This window comes from Hemicordylus capensis, chromosome 7 (assembly GCF_027244095.1).
Source record: "Hemicordylus capensis ecotype Gifberg chromosome 7, rHemCap1.1.pri, whole genome shotgun sequence".
NCBI lineage: Eukaryota > Metazoa > Chordata > Lepidosauria > Squamata > Cordylidae > Hemicordylus > Hemicordylus capensis.
Genome location: NC_069663.1, coordinates 33,905,674 through 33,925,267, shown reverse-complemented (window position 1 = coordinate 33,925,267; position 19,594 = coordinate 33,905,674). Strand labels below are relative to the sequence as shown.

Below are 19,594 nucleotides of genomic sequence, written 5' to 3'. Positions count from 1 at the left end.
GGGGGGGGGAGGTGTGGCTAGCTGGCGTGCGACAGGAAGTCCTTGCGCATTGAGGGATAATGCTCCAAGATCCGTGGCATAAATATTGTGGCACTGTTTTTACACCGAAAAATTAAATCTTGTTGGAGTATAATTGGCTGAAGCATGACAACAAGAAATGTACCAGAAAATGAAGCTTCCCTTACTTCTGTGGCAGGCTAGATTGTTGTGCAATTAAGCCAATTGCGCATGCAACGTGCAACCATTATTCAGCTCTACATTAATTTATAGTGCAGCCTGTGCTTTCCAGTCAGGGACATGATGTGCAATTAACTCCCGGGCACGTGCAAGCCACGATGGGGATTCACATCTGCATTACATTCATACAGCTGGTGGTGTTTCTAGATGGGGACACAAGGCAACCTCGTTACCCGCAGATCCAGCACCTGTGGTTTCGCATATCTGTGGTTTGGGAACTGACATCTGACCTCAGCCTATGGGGGGGGGGAGGTGGGGAAGGGGTTAAATCTGCATACCCACAGGTTGTGGGGGGGGTGGCCGGAAATGACCTTGGAGATAATTTCCGGCCACCATTTTGTCAAACGGAGCCATTTTGTGGCTCGTTTAGTAAAAAGAAAAGACTTCTTTTCTTTTTTTAAAAAGGAAGTATTTGAACTTGGGGGGGGGGGGCGGATTGCTGGATCACTGGAGCCCTGCACAGCATGGTAAAGGTAAAGTGTGCCGTCAAGTCGATTTCAACTCCTGGCACTCACAGAACCCCGTGGTTTTCCTTTGTAGAATACAGGAGGGGTTTACCATTGCTGCCTCCCGCACAGTATGAGATGATGCCTTTCAGCATCATCCTAGATTGCTACTGCCCGATATAGTACAAGCGGGGATTCGAACCGGCAACCTTCTGCTTGCTAGTCAAGCATTTCCCCGCTGCGCCATAGTAGGGCACTTAATTTTGCCATTTTAAACTGTTTTGTATGAGAGTTTGGGGCCTCCAGGAAACTAACCCCTGTGATCCCATAGACTTAATTACTCTGTATTCGTGGTTTCTCTATTCTCTATTCGTGGTTTCTAGAATGGTCTATTTGTGGTTTCTAGAACGGTTTCTCTATTCGTGGTTTCTAGAACGGAAACCCAGGGTTACAGGTTTTACCACTGCGCCACCAGGGGCTCTACATACAGAGGTCCACCTCTACGGTGCATACTACAGATGGGGAATATGCACGCCAACTGTGCATGTGACACACAACAGTGATTCCGATTTGCACTGCTGCCTGTGTTCCTGGGCAGGATCCGTGACTGTAGAGAACAACCAGATCGCAGTTGGCAACGGTAATTTGAATCTGCTTTGCAAAATGGGCGATGCCACCATATGGGAAGGCAGAAGTGTGCGTCAAGATTAGGTCAAGAGTTCTGCCCCTCCCTACAGCCCTAGCCAGCGCCAAAGGATTGCTGACCACACATCTATGAATAGTGGCTTGCCTGCATTTAACTACAGCCCATATTAACAATGTTTCATAGACTGATCCAGAACATTCTTCATCCAGGTGTGCAGATCCCCGAACAAGCATCTGAAGATTTCCTTGCTCATTTTACTGAACTCCCCTTGACAAACCTAATATATCTTCAATCCTCCAAACATGCATTTCTCCCCTCACAAGTGTCTCCCCCACCCCGGGAAATAAAGTAAGAAGTTGCTTCTCACGTTTTCCCTCTGTCTGCCTCCTGGCCTTCATATACAGCCAAGGGGAACGGCTTCTGAGCGTCTTCTAGGCACTCTCCAAAGAATCAATCCAGCGCATGTGGAACGGGGTGGCTTATACAGGCAAAACCTATTCTGTGGCTATTTTGCTCTGTTTTTATGGCTTCACTTTTGCACCTTCCCAAAGGCCAAATTTAGGAAAGTCAAAATGATCTTATCAAGTGCTATCCAACTATTCCTGGCCTGAAATGCCACCACCCCATTCACAGAGGACACAACAGTGAGGCATTTGGGGCCAAAGGTTCACAGGGGGAAAGTCCTGGACTGGCACTAGACAAAACACACACTGGTCAGCACGGCACAAAGTGGATACAAGGTCACAGAAGGAAGTTGCCTTATACCGAATCAAGCCATTGGTCCATCTAACTTAAAATTGTCTACACAGGCTGGCAGCAGCTTCTCCAAGGTTGCAGGCAGGAGACTCTCTGGAGATACTGCCAGGGAGGGAACTTGGAACCTTCTGCATGCAACACAAATGCTCTAGGGGAAGTACTAAAAGGAATGGTGGGGAATGCTACTTGAAGTGCACTGGTTCCTTCCAAATGTCCATGGAATGAATTCAATTTCCAAATGGTGAATGGCCATTCGGAAACTCCATGCATTCCTATGGCCCTTTAGATGGAAGAACATAGGCAGCTGCCATATGATGAGTTAGACCATTGGTCCATCTAGCTCAGTATTGTCTACACAGACTGGCAGCGGCTTCTCCAAGGTTGCAGGCAGGAGTCTCTCTCAGCCCTATCTTGGAGATGCTGCCAGGGAGGGAACTTGGAGCCTAGATGCTCTTCTCAGAGCAGCCTCATCCCCTAAGGGGAATATCTTCCAGTGTTCACACATGTAGTCTCCCATCCAAATGCAAACCAGGGTGGACCCTGCTTAGCAAAGGAGACCATTCATGGTGGCTACCACAAGACAAGCTCTGCTCCTCTGCAGCTGGAGAGCCAATATTCCCTACCCTTGACTTCGCATCATGGAACAAGGCCTGTGATCTCCCTCTGCCCCCCAAGATAGCTACGTTCAAGAGCACTCGAATGATTTCCTGGCCAAAGCTAATCTACACTTAATTTGACATTCATCTGAATTCGTTCACAATAATCTTCTCCATCTTATCTTATAATTGTTTAAAGCAGCAAAATTAGAATTGCAATAAAGTATTTCATTTTGTCTTTACTGAAACCTGGGAAACGTCTCTGTTAAGGTTAATGCAACTTCTAAAAAGCTAAATGTGACTCATTCAAAATTAATCTCCTGCTTTTTCAATATAAGGTCTTCCAAGTTTTGTTTTCCCACTTCCGACTCTCTGCTTTACAAAAGGGACCCACGGATTCTAATTAGGGGTAGAGACAGATCCAAACAACTGACAATTCTGATATTTTCAAAGGGAGGGCGGAGACTCGTTCTTTGTCCAAGCATGCTCTGGTGCAGCCTCAGAGCTTTGGCACTGGGCACAAACGAACCCGAGTCCACCCTGAGCCACCATCCCAAGCCTGTTAATAAGCTAGTTCACACAATCAATGATGGGGTAGGATGGGCATCCTACCAGATCCAGGAGATGAATGCGCTCCTGTTCCATGATTACGTGTGAGTAAAAAGCAAGGTAAGAGGCAAGGGAGATGACCATCTGTAAGGCTCCTGGTGGGTACAAGGGTTTTTTCTCCAACCTCATCAAACATCTGGATGCAACTGCAGGGAAGGAGGAAGCCCTCTGGCCCAGGGGGAGCCTCACAGAGGATCACTGCCAGCACCTCCTACCTTGTTCTCCCCCTTGCACATGATCAGGGAACAGGAGCGTGAGCAGATTGAGATGCAATCCCCATCTTGGGTTGCATGCTTCTCCTACCCAAGTTCTGGTTGTGTGAGTGAGCCTATCACTGGTGGCAGTTCAGGGCCATCCCTAGTGTATGTGTATGTATTATTTTTCTCTGAACCCATGGATATATATCTGAGAGCTGAAAGTAAGGCCTCTTGTATCTGATAAAGTCGATCACAAAACGGGGGCACACAGAGCTCCCGAAATGGGGTAGGGTGCTTGTCCTCCACAATTCCTGATCATGTGAACTAACTTAGTACAGTGCAAGGGAGGTTTCAACCATGGCCCTCACCAATACAGGGTGTTGCTTTCCCTCCACCCTCCCCCGTTAGTTTGAACATTATGCCTCCAGGAAGAATCTCGTGCAACACAAAAAGCTAGCTTGCTAGGCTGAGATTTCCATTCATCCTAATAAAAGGATTGCGTTGCCGTTGCCATGTCATTCCATGATATGCCTGCTCTCATCCACTAGGTTAGATGTCCCTGTTCTCGGAACATAGGAAGCTGCCTTGTACTGAGTCAGACCATTGGTCCATCTAGCTCAGTACTGTCTACTGGCAGCGGCTTCTCCAAGGTTGCAGGCGGGAATCTCTCTCGGCCCTATCTTGGGGATGCTGCCAGGGAAGGAACTTGGAACCTAGATGCTCTTCCCAGAGCAGCTCCACCCCTTAATGGGAATATCTTGCAGTGCCCACACATCTAGTCTCCCATTCATATGCAACCAGGGCAGATCCTGCTTAGCTAAGGGGACAAGTCATGCTGGCTACCACAAGCCCTGCTCTCCTCCCTTCTCTGTCTTTTGCTTTTCGGTCTAACTTGCTGGCTTGCTTTATTCATAGAAAGACACAAGGGGTGAGACCTATGGAGAAGACGGGAATCGGACTCTCGCCCATAATACCCGAATAAGGAATTCAGACAAATGAAGTCCATGATGAATCCAGATCAAACTGGGCCGGGGGTGGGGAGGGAAGAGGGAAAGAAAGAGAGAGAGAGAGAACTTTTTTCTTTTCTTCAAATGACCTCACAAACAACCCCTAATTCAGCTCCACCTGGTGTTTTCAGACAGGAGTGAGATTTTTCAAGCTGATCGAGATCTCTCATCGATTACCTGTCATAGGCTCCGAATACTAATTAATGCGTAAACTCTTCAACCTCCTTTAAATCAACGCTACTAAAAGCTGCTCTACAGAAAGATTCATCCAGCTTTTAAAAGGCTTCAATAAGCAAATATTCACAAAAAGGGTGGGCGTGGGTGGGGGGGAACCAAGGACATTTTCACAAGTGACACTCAATCTCATCAATCTTCTGCTGGGCATGTGCCTGTTGAAAGGGCAGGATTCATGCGCCACCTTCAAAGAAGGCATTATCGGTTGTCAATCACCACCTCCAGCACCCACATTGCTCTGCAGGAGAGAAAGCTGACGCCTCTCTGACTTTAGAAAACAGCAAAAATTGTATTTCTAAGCGGGGAGTCAGATCAAATCGGAATGATAAACCAAACCTTTATTTGTGTCCCCAAAGCAGAATAGAACCTGAATATTATTTGACAATCTCTATTGAACCTAAACTGGAAGAGAACTCTAAAATAAATTCAGGCCACCAATAAAAATACACACTTTCCAGGCAATTTATGATGAGATCTTTGGGTGCATTCATTTGACTCAGAAGCAACCTACATGAATAAGTTGCTCATTCTGACTTAAAAATGAGAGAGGAAGACAGACTGTATTTATTGACTGCATTCCTACCCTGCCCTTCTCCGAGAAGCTCATGCATGGTTCTTCTCACCCCCCTGTTATCCTCACAACAGCCCTGCAAGGTAGGTTGGGCTGAGAGATGGCACCAGGCCCAAAGCCACCCAGAGAGATTCATGGCTGAGTGGATTTGAACCCAGGTCTTTCCAGTCCTAGAGTGACACCAACCACTACACCACACTGTCTCTAAAATGGTGACAGTGACATTGAGATACAAGAGTCTATCCTCCCTCTCCCACTTCATTGAGCTTCTCACTCAAAATACAGGTGAGAGGCGAGGCAATAAAGTGGAAAGAAGATTTTCCCTGGCTTCTCCCTAGTTTGAATTTCACCTCTGCCATGAACCTGTTAGGTGGTCTTAGGTGAGCCAACGTGAAGTACTTTGCTGCACAAATGCCAAGCAGTGGTGCTGTTCTATGCATCGGGAAATCCAGTCACAGATCTTCTGCATAACGTGCAGTTTGGCTCAGAAAATAAAGGTTCTGCTAAAGAAATCACAGAATGTAGAGTTATGAACATAGGAAGCTACCATATACTGAGTCAGACCATAGGTTCATCTAGCTCAGTACTGTCTTCACAGATTGGCAGCAGCTTCTTCAAGCTTGCAGGCAGGAATCTCTCTCAGCCCTATCTTGGAGGTGCTACCAGGGAGGGAACTTGGAACCTAGATGCTCTTCCCAGAGTGGCCTCATCCCTTGAGGGGAATATCTTACAGTGCTCACACACTAAGTCTCCCATTCATAGGCAATCAGGGTGGACTCTGCTTAGCTAAGGGGACAAGTCAGGCTTGCTACCAGAGTTGAAAGGGTCCCTGAAAGTCTTCCAGTCCACCTCCCTGCTCGGTACAAGAAACATCCCTGAGAAATGGCCGTACAGTCAGGGTTCAAAAATCGCCAGAGAAGGAGAGCATGGGGCAGACTGTTCCACTGTCAAACTCGAACATTCCTTCTAATGTCTAGCCTAAATCTGCTTCCTTGGAACGTCAACAGATCAGTTCAAAACCTGTCCTTGGAAGCGGGAGATAATTAGTCCACTCCTCCTTCTATGCAACAACTCTCTAGGCATTTGAAAGCTATTCTACCGTCTCCGTTTACTCTTTTCTTTTCCAGGCTAAACACACCAAGCTCCTCCGACTATTCCTCGTAGCATTTGGTTCCCAGATCCCTCTCCATCGTTAATTGTCAATCCGGCATCCATGGTCTCGCGTATCCACACCCAGGTAATTGCCATCCAACCTCAGTAGACATGAAAAAAATCCGGCACTGAAAGGATTAAAGTATCATGTGTCTGTGGGTCAGGGGTGCGCAGAAATGCGGTCATTTCCGCATACCATTTTAATTAAGGGAGCCATTTGCTAGCTCATTTCTGTTTTTTAAAATATATATTTTTAAAACACCCATGCTTTTTCGCGGGGGGTGGTGGGGAGAAGAAAAACCCATCGTTTGGGAGGCATTGCTGGACAGCTGGAGACAGTGCACGGTAGGACACCCCCGATTCCCCCCACATTTTGCTTGTTTTTCATGGCTAGGGAACCTCCCCCAGTTCGCATAGACCTAATGCCCTGTTATCTGTGGTTTCACTATCTGTGCCCGCCCCCGCCCCCAGCCAGCAGAACAGAACCCCCACAGATAATGGGATTTTCCTATATCCACCTCTGAACCATTTCTAGTCACTTGGTGCGGTGAAAATATGCTGACTTACTGGCTTCAACCAGAATGTATTCAGGATTCAGAGCATGTAAACCCAACATGGGGGTGGATTTAAAAAAAAACAAAAAACCCACACATTTTGCATCTGTCTTCTTAAAGGCCTGGGCACCTCAAGGCAGGAGACAGCATTGCAACTTTAAGAGTGAAGGGTTCAATACTCTCCAATTAAACAGTGCACATTAAAAATGATGTTGCAAATTTGTTATTAAGTGTCCAAGTTATTTTTATTTCATGCATCCTTCATCGTCCTTATGGGCTGTGGCTGACACCCATTTGTAACAAATTAGCGTCATTAAGCTGCTCTCTCCGGTGTACCAGAACTGAAGCCGTTGCAGAATTGTGGGCTGAACAGAATCTTTATTGGCTCCCACCAAGATAGAACTGGAACAACTTCAGGCAAAGCAAAACCCCAAATGAGAAGAGAACCATTTGGGGCTTGATTCCCTGCTCCTCACAGCACAGAAGTGTTCACACCTGAACATGCAGAATGCAGGTGTGGTCTGACATCACTGAGCATGTGCTGGGGACACAAAACAAAACAAAACAAAACAAGGCAGGCACCATTGTGATAATGAAGGGAGAAGTGGTAAAGGGGTGGAGGGAAGGACAAACAGGACCGCCCCTCCTTGTCCTCCTGATCTACCTGGGCAGGTAGCCGTATTATTGCATATCCGGGTTTCCCGCAACAGCCCGCTGCAGAGTGTCCCGTAAGGCGACGAGACGCAGGAGCGAGTCCGCACCTGGGTTCCTTGCCCACAGGTCAGTGAGCAAACGCTCCACTGGGACCATTCTTCTGCCGCAGGGTCTCCTGTGGGAGAAACAGATAAACACACACGCAAGAAGACAAGAGAAAAAGAGTTTCAGCCATCTGTAGAACAGAGGGGGTGGGCCACCTGTCCGTGTCTCCCCCACCCCACCCCCGTACACCTGCTCTCAGCCTGCACGCTTGACTACAAGAGCTCTGCAACTCTGTAAACTGGGAAAGACGAGGATCCTCTCCAGCTTTGGGAGCTGGGCCCGCTCCCAATTTTTGGTTACCCCATCAGCCTAAACATGGGTAGGAGAAGGGGAAAGTGGTTGTGTGGGAGGCGGGAGCAGTGTTCCCTCTAACAAGGATTCCCAGATGTTGCTGACTACAGCTCCCAGAATCCTCACGCAAAAGCCATTGCAGCTGGGGATTCCGGGAGTTGTAGTCAACAACTCTGGGAATCCCTGATAGAGGGGACACTGTCTCCAACAGCACAGTCCAAGGATTTCAACTCCTGGCACCCACAGAGCCCTGTGGTTGTCTTTGGCGGAATACAGAGGGGGTTTCCCATTGCCTCCTCCCACGCAGTATGAGATGATGCCTTTTAGCATCTTCCTTTATTGCTGCTGCTCAATAGAGTACCAGCGGGGATTCGAACCAGCAACCTTCTGCTTGTTAGTCAAGCATCCCCCCGCTGCACCACTTAAGGTGGACAGCACTGTCCTACCCAGCGAAGGCAGGGAAAACATTGCCAGTGCCTGCACCTGCCTCCTACATGATCACTTTCCACCCCTCCTACCTAAGATTTTGCAGACAGACGGTCAAAAATTTGGAGCGCACACAGCTCCCAAAACTGGGCAGGGCACATGTCTTATACAGTTTACCTTTGTGACAACCAGCCTTGTTAAAGGTAGGCGGGGGGTGGGGGGAGCGATGATTCCCCCCCGACCACCACAGAATTCTCCTGCTAACTGAGCAAAGAGCCACCTTTTAAAAGTGGTGATTCTCTTTATTTAGCAAGGGGAGAGCAATGGGCCCTATCCATCCCCAGCACAGCATCTTTCCTGTGGCTGTTGTTAGTGTCTCTCTTATGTTTCTTTTCTAGACAGTGAGTCCTTTGGGGACAGGGAGCCATCTTTAATTAATTAATTAATTAATTAATTAATTAATTAATTAATTCTATGGACATAGGAAGCTGTCATATACTGAGACAGACCATTGTTCTAGCTAGCTCAGTATTGTCTTCACAGACTGGCAGCGGGTTCTCCAAAGGTGCAGGCAGGAATCTCTCTCAGGCCTATCTTGGAGATGCTGCCAGGGAGGGAACTTGGAACCTTCTGCTCTTCCCAGAGCAGCTCCATCCCCTGAGGAGAATATCTTACAGTGCTCACATGAGGTCTCCCATTCATTTGTAACCAGGGTGGACCCTGCTTAGCTAAGGGGACAAGTCATGCTTGCTACCACAAGACCAGCTCTCCTCCCACTATGTCAACCGCTTTGGGAAATTTTGCTGGAAAGCGGTCTATTAATATTCATCGTATTAGTATTCATACCAGAGGGTTGAACCAGACACATTTCTGGCAACACAACAGGCTGCTTCATACATGTAATTTTATCACTGGAGTCTTGCAGGTGCACCATTAAAGGATTTTAGCCCGCGTATGTGAACAAGCGCCCACAGAGAGAACTGCCTGATGATGTGGCATCACCTCCAGGACAATTTATGCTCTGTAACTGCGGTGTCAAAGCCTGGATGCTCCCCCCCCACCAGAAAGCTCCCCCTCCTAGTAAACTAGAATATTGGGGGAGGCCATAACCCTCCCTCTCACCTTGAGATAGAAGGATGCTGTTTAAATGTGGGGGCGCTCGCAAAAATACAACCCACCCTCAACCAGGAGCCTCAAGTGGCCCAGCCCAGAATCTGATGACTCCTTCCTGCAGAATGTGTGAGCCAGTTTTCAGCTGTCAACGTTAAGTGTTGAGCAATCAATGACGACAAATCATGTACAGGGATGTGTGAATCAGCCCCATGACTCATACCGACAGCTGGGAACCCCAAAGGCAAAGACTCATTTGACTGAAGTGCTCAAAGACATTGCTGGCATCCATCTCCCCCGGTCCCTTTTTTAATGCCGCCTTTTGATAGTGGAATGCAAAGCTTCATAGCCTATATCTCCAAGCACTGGAAAGTTCAGAAGCAACTTTTGCAAGACCAAGTTTCCATTGAAGGCATCGTGCCTTTGTGATAAGCTGGGCTTTTAAAGAAAAATGTAGACTGGGCCAGCATTAAAGGAGGATGCTGTGGAAAACACAGCCGTGCAGGTCTCCAAGCAACGCTGGCTCAGGCCCTGCAAAACTCAACCAGCTCTCAACAAGGGGCATGAGGCCACAGTGGCAGAGCATCTGTTTGGCATGCAGAAGGTCCCAGGTTCCCCAGGTAGGGCTGAGGGAAACTCCTGCTGGAAGTCCTGGAGAGCTGCTGCCAGTCAGAGTAGACACCCTGAGAAAGATGGACCAATTGTCTGACTAAGCAGGTAGCAGCTTCCTGTGTAACACACAGAAAAATCAAAAGATTAAAATTCTTTTCACCATTCCTGAGACAGGGCAGAACACTTCTGCCTGCTCTCCTCTTGTGGGTTCCTACAATTTGCAGAGAGACATAACCACCCCCACATTTCTTAGTTCCCCCTATGGCATGTGACACAACCATATCACACATGACTCTGGGTTTCCAGAGGTTTCCAACCTGTGCTCTTCCAAATGCTGCTGAACTACAAACCCCATAATTCCCAGCTACAATGTATGTTGTGGCTGGAGATGGTGGGAGTTGTAGTTCAGCAACATCTGGAGGACATAGGAACATGGGAAGCTGCCATATACAGACTCAGACCCTTGGTCCATCTAGCTTAGCATTATCTACACAGAGTGGCAGCGGCTTCTCCAAGGTTGCAGGCAGGAATCTCTATCAGCCCTATCTTGGAGATGCTGCCAGGGAGGGAACTTGGGACCTAGATGCTCTTCCCAGAGAGGCTCCAGCCCCTGAGGGGAATATCTAACCGTGCTCACACTTCTAGTCTCCCATTCATATGCAACCAGGGCAGACCCTGCTTAGCTAAGGGGACAACTTGTGCTTGTTACCACAAGACCAGTTCTCCTCTCTAACTCAGACCACAGGTGGGGATCCCCTGCTTTAGGCAGAGCCACTGCTAGGATTGCACTTCTTGGATGGCAAAGGGAAACATGCATTTAAGTCACAGAAGCTTCAGCCAATCCTGTTATGCAAATAGGAGTTCAGCACCAACCTGCTGGACAGCTCCCTGAATGGTGAGCAACTTCATGCCAGGACTTATTTTATACCTTACAACAGGAGTTCTCAACCTGGGGACCTCAGATGCTTTTAAGCCTTTGTGACTGGGGATGATTGGATTTGTAGTTCATCATCTAGGTACCCAAAGTTAAGAATGCCTGCTCCATAACAAACGTGTCTCCCACCAATCAATCAATCAATCAAAACATACATACATACATACATACATATATACATACAGCATGGATTTGGAGGCTCCTCCTCATAAAAATCATCTGAAGAACACCAAGGAAAGCCAAATAGGTTTTGATGCAGCTAGTTAGATTTATCAGAGGGATTATGCCAATTCCTAGGCCTGCCACTGGATTTCTCCCAAAATGAAACACAAACTTGGAGAACCAACAGCCAAAGAAATTTGAGCAAAGCCAGGAGAAACTAGACTAGCAAATCGTGCATGTACACTTCCCAAATCCCTGGGTTTTAGCTACAGGTCGATGGCACATTTTCCTGTAACATGTTGAAGGGCAACAGAGACTCTGAAAATGAAACATGACACCCCCCCCCCGCCCCACCAAAGGGCTCTGTGTGTGTGTGTGCTTCTCATGCATGCCAATGTCTTCCAGAGACACGGCTGGCCCACCGAAGAAACAAAGGGGCCCAGATTCTGATGTGATCTGAAGAGCCTCAAGGTTTGTCCCATGGCTTTCTGTCTTTGCTGTCCCCCAACCGGGCTGGGGGTGGGGGGGACGGTCAAGAAGAGGCCTAACTCAGTCAGCCAAGGTGGTGCTGAGACCTCCTCTTTCCCCTTCTGTCTTGAACAGGCAAGGCACTGACATTTACTACGATCTAGTTGTTTATTAAATTTGATGATCTATCTGAAGTTACTGGATGGGCCTCTAGTTGAGGACATCCATTTAAATTAGAGAGGAACAGATGGAAGGAGAAGCAGGGGAAGGGGGTGCATTTTTCTGAAGAGCAAGTGAGAGAGAAAGCAAATATTAGCTGAAAGGGGCGTCCGTGTGAGAAGCCGGTGCTGCAGAACACCGACCTTCAAATACGAGGGTAAAATGAGCATTAAGGTGCGGAGTCCTTTCTATTCCGTCTGTGGCAGGCAAGAGTGAACACAAAAGTGACTCCATTAAGGAATAACAACAGGTGCAGTGAACAGTTGGGGAAATGCAAACCTGGTGATCAGGACTGCCTGGCCAGACTCAATATTTATCCTAAGAGAGGGCCTCCAACCAGAAGCCAACGGTTTCAACAGGAGCTTGCCAGCACCCCTGCTAACCTGGCAAAGAGGCACCTTTTGACGTGGTGATTCTCTTTATTGAGCAGGGGGAGAGTAACTGGCCCTCTCCACCCCCAGCACAGTATCTCCAGTGACTGTTGCTGGTGTCTATCTGATGTTGCTTTTTAGATTGTGAGCCCTTTGGGGACAGGGAGCCACCTTATTTACTTATTATTTCTCTGTGTAAACTGCTTTGGAAACTTTTGTTGAAAAGCAGCATATAAATATTATTTGTTGTTAAAAAAAATTGTTTTAACAAAAAACATTTGTTAAAAGTTTTTTAAAAAAACGTGTTTTTTAAAAGTCCATGCTTCCAGTCCTCAGTGCTGCAGACAAAACATCTAACACTCTATAGAGTGGTTCATGCCCTAGTTTGGGAGTGGTACACACCCCCAATTTGTCTTTGTCTGTGGCCCATTCAGATGTTATGTTGTACGTGTGTACAGATGTCTGTACACTTGTACATGGTTTTGTGTAAATGACTTCATGTTAAAAGGGAACCTGGGTACATGCCCCTCAAATGCACGGCACAGAGAGGAAGTGTACTGCTGTACCTTTATGCAACATGACGTGTGAATGGTTGTATCTGCGTAAGGATCTGTACCTGTGTACACTGTACACTTGTTAGCAACATAGGGAGCTGCCTTCTACCGAGTCAGACGCTTGGTCCATCTCGCTCAGTATTGTCTACACAGACTGGCAGCATCTCCTCCGAGGTACCAGGCAGGAATCTCTCTTGGAGATGCCAGGGAGGGAACTTTGGACTTACCTGTCTCCTACCTTATTTTACACTCACAGACAATCACAAATTGGGAAGCTCTGAAGTAGGGTAGGAGACATCTTCAACCCTAGTAATCACCCTCTGAGCCGCCCTTCTTGGTACTAGCCGGCATCTGACTGACTTTAAACGAGCCATCAGCCATGGCTAACTTGCCCTTTTAATTTCAATGGGACTTCTTCCTCAAGTAAATTCAGGCAGGATATTGTCAACTACTCCCTCCAAAAGAGTTTAAGAAGTTCTGATTCTGCAAGAATGACAATAATGTGGTAGTTATTGAGAAAACCAGCCCAGATCTTCTCTGCACCGGGGACCACCCTGGTCAACCCAGTTCTAATGCTTGAGAAGCATCTCCTGCGTTCTTCTAAAGCTCATAAAACCGGCGGGGGTCTTCTGGTTAGCCCTTGCTGTTGCCGAATTATCCTATGCCATAGCTCTGTGGGAGAACACACAATTATTTGGCATTTTACAAATGAGGCACAGGAAGAACAACTTGCCCACGGCACCTTCGTAAGCAGCAAGGCTGAGCAGGGAGAGGGGTTTGGAGCTTTGCATCTGCGTGCCCGAACTCAGCACTCTTGCCCCTGCACTATCCTCACTTCAAGGGCAAAAACCTTGCCCAAATTCATATTTGCACCACTGGCCTATCAGAGCCCTCTAAACACTCCAGGATCTCGGCTCCATTTGTCTTCCCACACGATACCCGCAATGGCCCAGAGATGATAAATCAAAGACAAGGAGGAGAGTGGTGGAGAAGGAGGGTGAATGGCGCTCACAGTACCCAGACAAATTTGCTAAATAAATACATAGGAGCTAAACAATTAATACATTTGTTTTCTTTATGGGTCTCCAAGGAAGGCGCTAAGAGAACGCATAAATGGAGCAAATTAAACTCAGTTGCACTGGGGCGGGGGGGAGAGGGAGGGCGGGGAGCACCCACGTCATCACAATTCACTGTCACCATGAAAATGATGGTGCTCGAGGGACTGGTAGGGACGGAAGATGAGATGCAGATTTCTCAGCCATTGGAGGCGGCACCTTAATTAAAATGCGTGAGATTATTAGGGCTAGTGGAGAAGCTGATGAACAGTCTGTCTTCGCTTAGGCTGGGAAACCAGTCGAAAGATCTAGGATGCTCCAGTGCCCCCAAAGCGGTTGTCTTTGAGCAACACCAGCGCTTTCTGAACATGGTCAAAACCTGCCATACTGGAAAAGCCATAACCCTAGACACATATCTTTACAAATAAGTCAGTGCCTGGGTTCTGTCACATTTTAGTGTATCCGGGATATTAAAACTTGGAAAATATAAAGTGGAATATAAAAGCATAAAATATGAAGTAGAATATAAATGTGGAATTATGTGAAGAGAAGCCAAAGCTGCTTCCAGAGGCTCCCAATGAATTCTATGGGACAGTGTAATTCCATGGGACAATGTAAAATGGGGACAGTGTAATTCCATGGGACAATGTAAAATGGGGACAGTGTAATTCCTTGGGCAATATAAAATGGGGACAGTGTAATTCCATGGGACAATGTAAAATGGGGACAATGAAATTCCATGGGACAATGTAAAATGGGGACAATGGAATTCCATGGGACAAAGTAAAATTTCAGGGGCTCCCACTGAATTCCATGGGACAAGTCCCCAGAACAGATGCGGCCAGCATATGGCTCTCCAGCTGCTGTGGGACTACAACTTCCATCAGCCCCATCCTCAATAAGTTGCGGCTGGGGTGATGGGAATCATAGTCCCACAGCAGCAGGAGAGCCTCAGGTTGGCTACCTCTGCCACAGACAATGGAGTCACCAGGGACAGGGACAGGGTCTACAACACAGCCGTGTCCCTGGGCCCATGCCTTCCCCTTCTGCCATCTTAGCTTTTGCTGAACCCAGTTTGCGATAGCCATTCAGATGGCATCTGCCACGAGCCATGCAGATCCCCTGGAGATAAGAATCCAAGAAATGGTCCCAAGAATGTTGAGACAGGCGATCACCCAGCAAGCTGGTGCATGCAAACCCCACCCCCTGAAAAATATATCAAAATTAATGATGTCACCAAACATCACAACTACATAGATCAGAAACCAGGGCTGCAAATGTTGTAGTGTGCATTTAACAACAGACAGGGAGGCTTCTGGAAGTAAAATCTGGCTGCACCATAAACTGACAAGGTTGAGAAAATATAGACTAAGGGGATACCTAAACGAGAATGCATTAAAAGCCTATGCAAAAGCTAGAGATTAAATGGGTTAAATTTAACTTCTTTCTCTGCCCATCCAAAGCTTCTCGAGACTTGCTCATAACTGTGTCTATCTTTAAAAATACCCCCCTGGGGTCATTTGCTTAGCTCTTCCTGAGTGGCAATTAGTCTCCACAACAAAAAGCAGATGGGAGCTGAAGGCAGCAGAGGCAGAATTATGAGCACATTTAGGAATGTCAAAGGGAAAAAAAGCAGTTTTGTTGTTACTGCATATCCCCCAAGGATGCTCATATTTCCTAACCTGTTTCTGATCGGGCTGGCTGAAATTTCCCCATTGCTAACTGAAACTCTTTTGGTTTCTTTCAACATTCTTCTGTTATTTGCAGTCTGAGAAGTACCCTCTAAAGCTGGCTTCAACATTTCCTTTTAGGAGAAATCCAAGGAGAGCCTGACAATGTATTATCCTGGAAAAGCCGTTAATCTCATCAAAACTCATCTTGGCTCCCTGTAACATTCCTTGTCTATTTCACCTGGGGAGGAATTTCCAAATACTTGAATTGAATTTTGTATTAAACGAAATTTCAGAGGCAGATCCACTACCTGACTGATTGATTGATTGATTGATTAAGTGCCATGAAGTCGGTGTCAACTCTTAGTGACCACTACCTAGCCATGGTCTAAATTAGAATCCAAATCCGATACACATGGAATCCGATACACATTTCCATGATAACATGGAAACTCAATTTCAGAACTGTACTTGAAAACTTGTGTGTCCTCCCTTTTTATTGTACCATCATTGTTTTTCTGTTCTTTGAATATTTTGGATATTGAGAAATTACAATACTCAGTACTAAATCTGGCTGTTGGAAGGGATCAAATTAGAATACTCCAACGAATTTCAAGATCTCCCATCACTTGACCACAGAAGTTCTTACCTGTTTGTGCCATGTACACCCCTGGCTCATCTGCCGATCGTGGCCACTGAGTCTTCACCTTCTGATCCTCCTGCGCGCCATCCCCTGAAAGACAGAGGTCAAAGTGAGATGGCTGTGGCAGCCTGTGGGCATGGGGGGTATGTGGAAGAAGAGGGGAGTGGGGCTATCTACCCAGAAGGATGCAGCTTTTGCAGTGTTGGACAGACAGTGCAAAACACTCTTCTCTTATTACTAAGAGCTGGCATGGAGTGGTGGTTAGAGTGCTGGACTAGGACCGGGGAGACCCGAGTTCAAATCCCCATTCGGCCATGAAACTAGCTGGGTGACTCTGGGCCAGTCACTTCTCTCTCAGCCTAACCTACCTCACAGGGTTGTTGTGAAAGAGAAACTCAAGTATGTAGTACACCGCTCTGGGCTCCTTGGAGGAAGAGCGGGATATAAATGTAATAATAATAATAATAATTTTAGTGTAGCCAGAATATTAGAACTTGGAAAATATAAAGCGGAATATAAAAGCATAAAATATGAAGTCAAATATAAAAGTGGAAATACGCGAAGAGAAGTCAAAGCTGCTTCCAGGGGCTCCCACTGAATTCCATGGGACAATGTAATTCCATGGGACTCTTCTCTTATTACTAAGAGCCAGCATGGAGTAGTGGTTAGAATGCTAGACTAGGACTGGGGAGACCCGAGTTCAAATCCCCCTTCAGCCATGAAACTTACTGGGTGATCCTGAGCCAGTCACTTCTCACTCAGCCTACCCTACCTCACAGGGTGGTTGTGAAGAGAAACATAACCATGTACACCACTCTGGGCTACTTGGAGGAAGAGAGGAATATAAATAACTAAATAAAATATTAGTATTAATTTTTAGGGCTTTCAATGGGCATACCACTTTACAGAGAAAGCCCCCCAAACCAGGTCCCTGTTGTTGCAAGCTTACAATCTGAAATTAACACAAGAGGGAAGAGAGGAGAAGCAGGAGAAGAATGTGTACTGGGCTCACTTACATGTGCCTGGATTGAACCAGAGCAAGAGGACAAAAGGAGGCCAGCATCCCCCACCCGACCCCCAACAAGTAATTAGCCCTCTCCACCCCTTGCTGGACCTGTGAGATTGCTCTTTATATTAATGCAGCTCCCGATGGGCTCATTTCCATTTATGTTTAGGTTGGAAGCAATAATGTGAAATTTACCATTAGCTCAGAAATGCAGCATGTGTTACTAAGGTTGTCCCACCATCCACAATGCATTTTGACACACACACACCATACTTGTTATGGTTCTGCAACTATACATGCATATGGGGGTCACATTCCCGCCAGATGAGGACAGATGATGTCCAAGGCGTTTTTTTATGGGGAAAAGTGGGGTTTGATGAAGATTTTGAAGAGGGATTTGAAGGAAGAGAGAGAGGCACCCTCGGCTGTGTGTGTGTGTGTGTGTCTGTGTGTCTGTGTCTGTGTGTGTTCTGAGAGGGAGTCCCAGCAGAAGCATCCATAGCCTGTCCTCACATATACTGGAAGGCAGGGGCGTAGCAAGGTTGGAGGGGGCCCAGAGACAAGATTTTAAAATGGGCTCCTCGCTGATACACACACACACAAACACACTTCACAATATATAGTGCACTCACACTCACATCCCCATTATGAATACGGTGAATATCTAGTTCACATTGAATCTAGTTTTTTTACACTCTGCTCCTGCCAATCTCCAAGAGACTCAACATAATTCATAGGGCGTGCAACATGGGCGTTTGGGGAGTCATGTGATGTGCCTCTGGGGGGTCCCTTGAGGCAGTGGGGCCCCAAGACGACTGCCTCCCCTTGCCTAATGGTAGTTACGCCCCTGCTGGAAGGGCAGGGCAGGAGCGGGGGCATAGCAAAGGCTTATACAATGAGGAACTGTTGGAGAAGTAGAAAACAAATTATTGACTCTCAAGCCCCTCCAACTCCGAGGCATCCAGTGAAACTGACTGGTAAGAGGATTAGGAGAGACAAAATGTTATTTATTTGAGTGTTTATCAGCCGCATTCTCTGCCGAAATAATGGCACCCAAAGGGGCAACGGAAAGAGCAATCTCAAACCACAAAACAAAAGGAAGTGCTCCTTCCTGCACTGCATAGCCAGACAGCCAAAGGGAAGCCCGTGGCTTTCAAAGGGAGAGCAGGAGGAGGAGGAGGAGAGGGCTGGTAAGAGCTCTCGGCCAGGAGAGCCCCACACGGACCCTTCCTTCTCCTCAACTAGGCAGCGGACCTCCCAGCACAGCTACTAGCTCCCTCCCCATGTCTACCCAACCAGACTACACTGGGTGGAATGCTAAGAGCTTCAGAAAACGTCCGGCAAACCATGACAGCCCAACCCATTTACAGCTTGTATACAAGTCCCAGAACCTGCACAATTTTATGCACAGGGCGCATGCTGACCTGTGACGGTGGCTGAAGCCCGAGCACATCTACCCGTGCCCATCTCAGCCACCCACAACTACGTGTGTTAGTTAGCCAGGTCTAACTGCATGGAGATCTGACATCTTTCAGCATTTCAGAGGGGGCCCTAGATCAGGCCTGCTCAATTTAAGCCCCCCCCTCCGCTTTTTCTGGACTAAAGTAAAAGGTAAAGTGTGCCGTCGAGTCGGTGTCGACTCCTGGCGCCCACAGAGCCCTGTGGTTGTCTTCGGTAGAATACAGGAGGGGTGGGCCATGGCCTCCTCCCACCAAGTGTGAGAGGCCGTTCAGCATCTTCCTATATCGCTGCTGCCTGATATAGGTGTTCCCCTGGGAAACATACCAGCGGGGATTCGAACCGGCAGCCTCTGGCTTGCTAGACAAGTCATTCCCCCGCTGCGCCATTTGGTGGCTCACGGGGACTACAATTCCCATAATCCCAAGCCACAGTGGCCAATAGCCAGGGGTTATGGGAGTTGTCGGCCAACATCTGCAGGAGGGCTGAAGTTGCGCAGCCCTGTCCTAGATCAACACATTCCACCTCTTGCTGGGCTCCCCACGGCTTGCCTCCACACACCCCTGCCCACCTGACCACTCACTCACTGCCACCGTTGCCATGGCGGCTCAAACGCCCCAGTGGCCCCCAATAGCAGCTGGTCCTAACGAGCCAAGGCGGACAAAGGAGGCAGCTGGGGTTGATCCCCTCCCCTCCTGCCCTGCCTGGAGCCGCTCCGCCTGCAGGCTGGCCATCCGTCAGGTACAGCTGCGCGGTTAACCGGGTCAGCCTGCAGGCGGGGGCGGGAGAGAGAGAGAAGCAACCTGGGCTGCCTCCTCGGACACCCGCCAGCTTGTTAGGACCGGCTGCTA

The 19,594-nt window shown here is 47.7% G+C and overlaps 1 protein-coding gene across 9 annotated transcripts in view; it reads right to left on the bottom strand.

The window, feature by feature from the left end:
- Positions 1–19,594, bottom strand: part of ADGRB2 (adhesion G protein-coupled receptor B2) — a 190,123-nt gene that overhangs the window by 84,734 nt on the left and 85,795 nt on the right. For 8 of the 9 annotated variants that reach the window (XM_053267535.1, XM_053267528.1, XM_053267529.1 and 5 more), the window contains exons 3-4: positions 16,286–16,369; positions 7,670–7,834 (exon numbers count right to left, since the gene is read on the bottom strand). In XM_053267535.1, coding sequence (XP_053123510.1) covers positions 7,670–7,834; positions 16,286–16,369 — 249 coding nt within the window. The remainder of the gene's footprint in view (positions 1–7,669; positions 7,835–16,285; positions 16,370–19,594) is intronic. The other variant, XM_053267533.1, reaches the window with a different exon arrangement.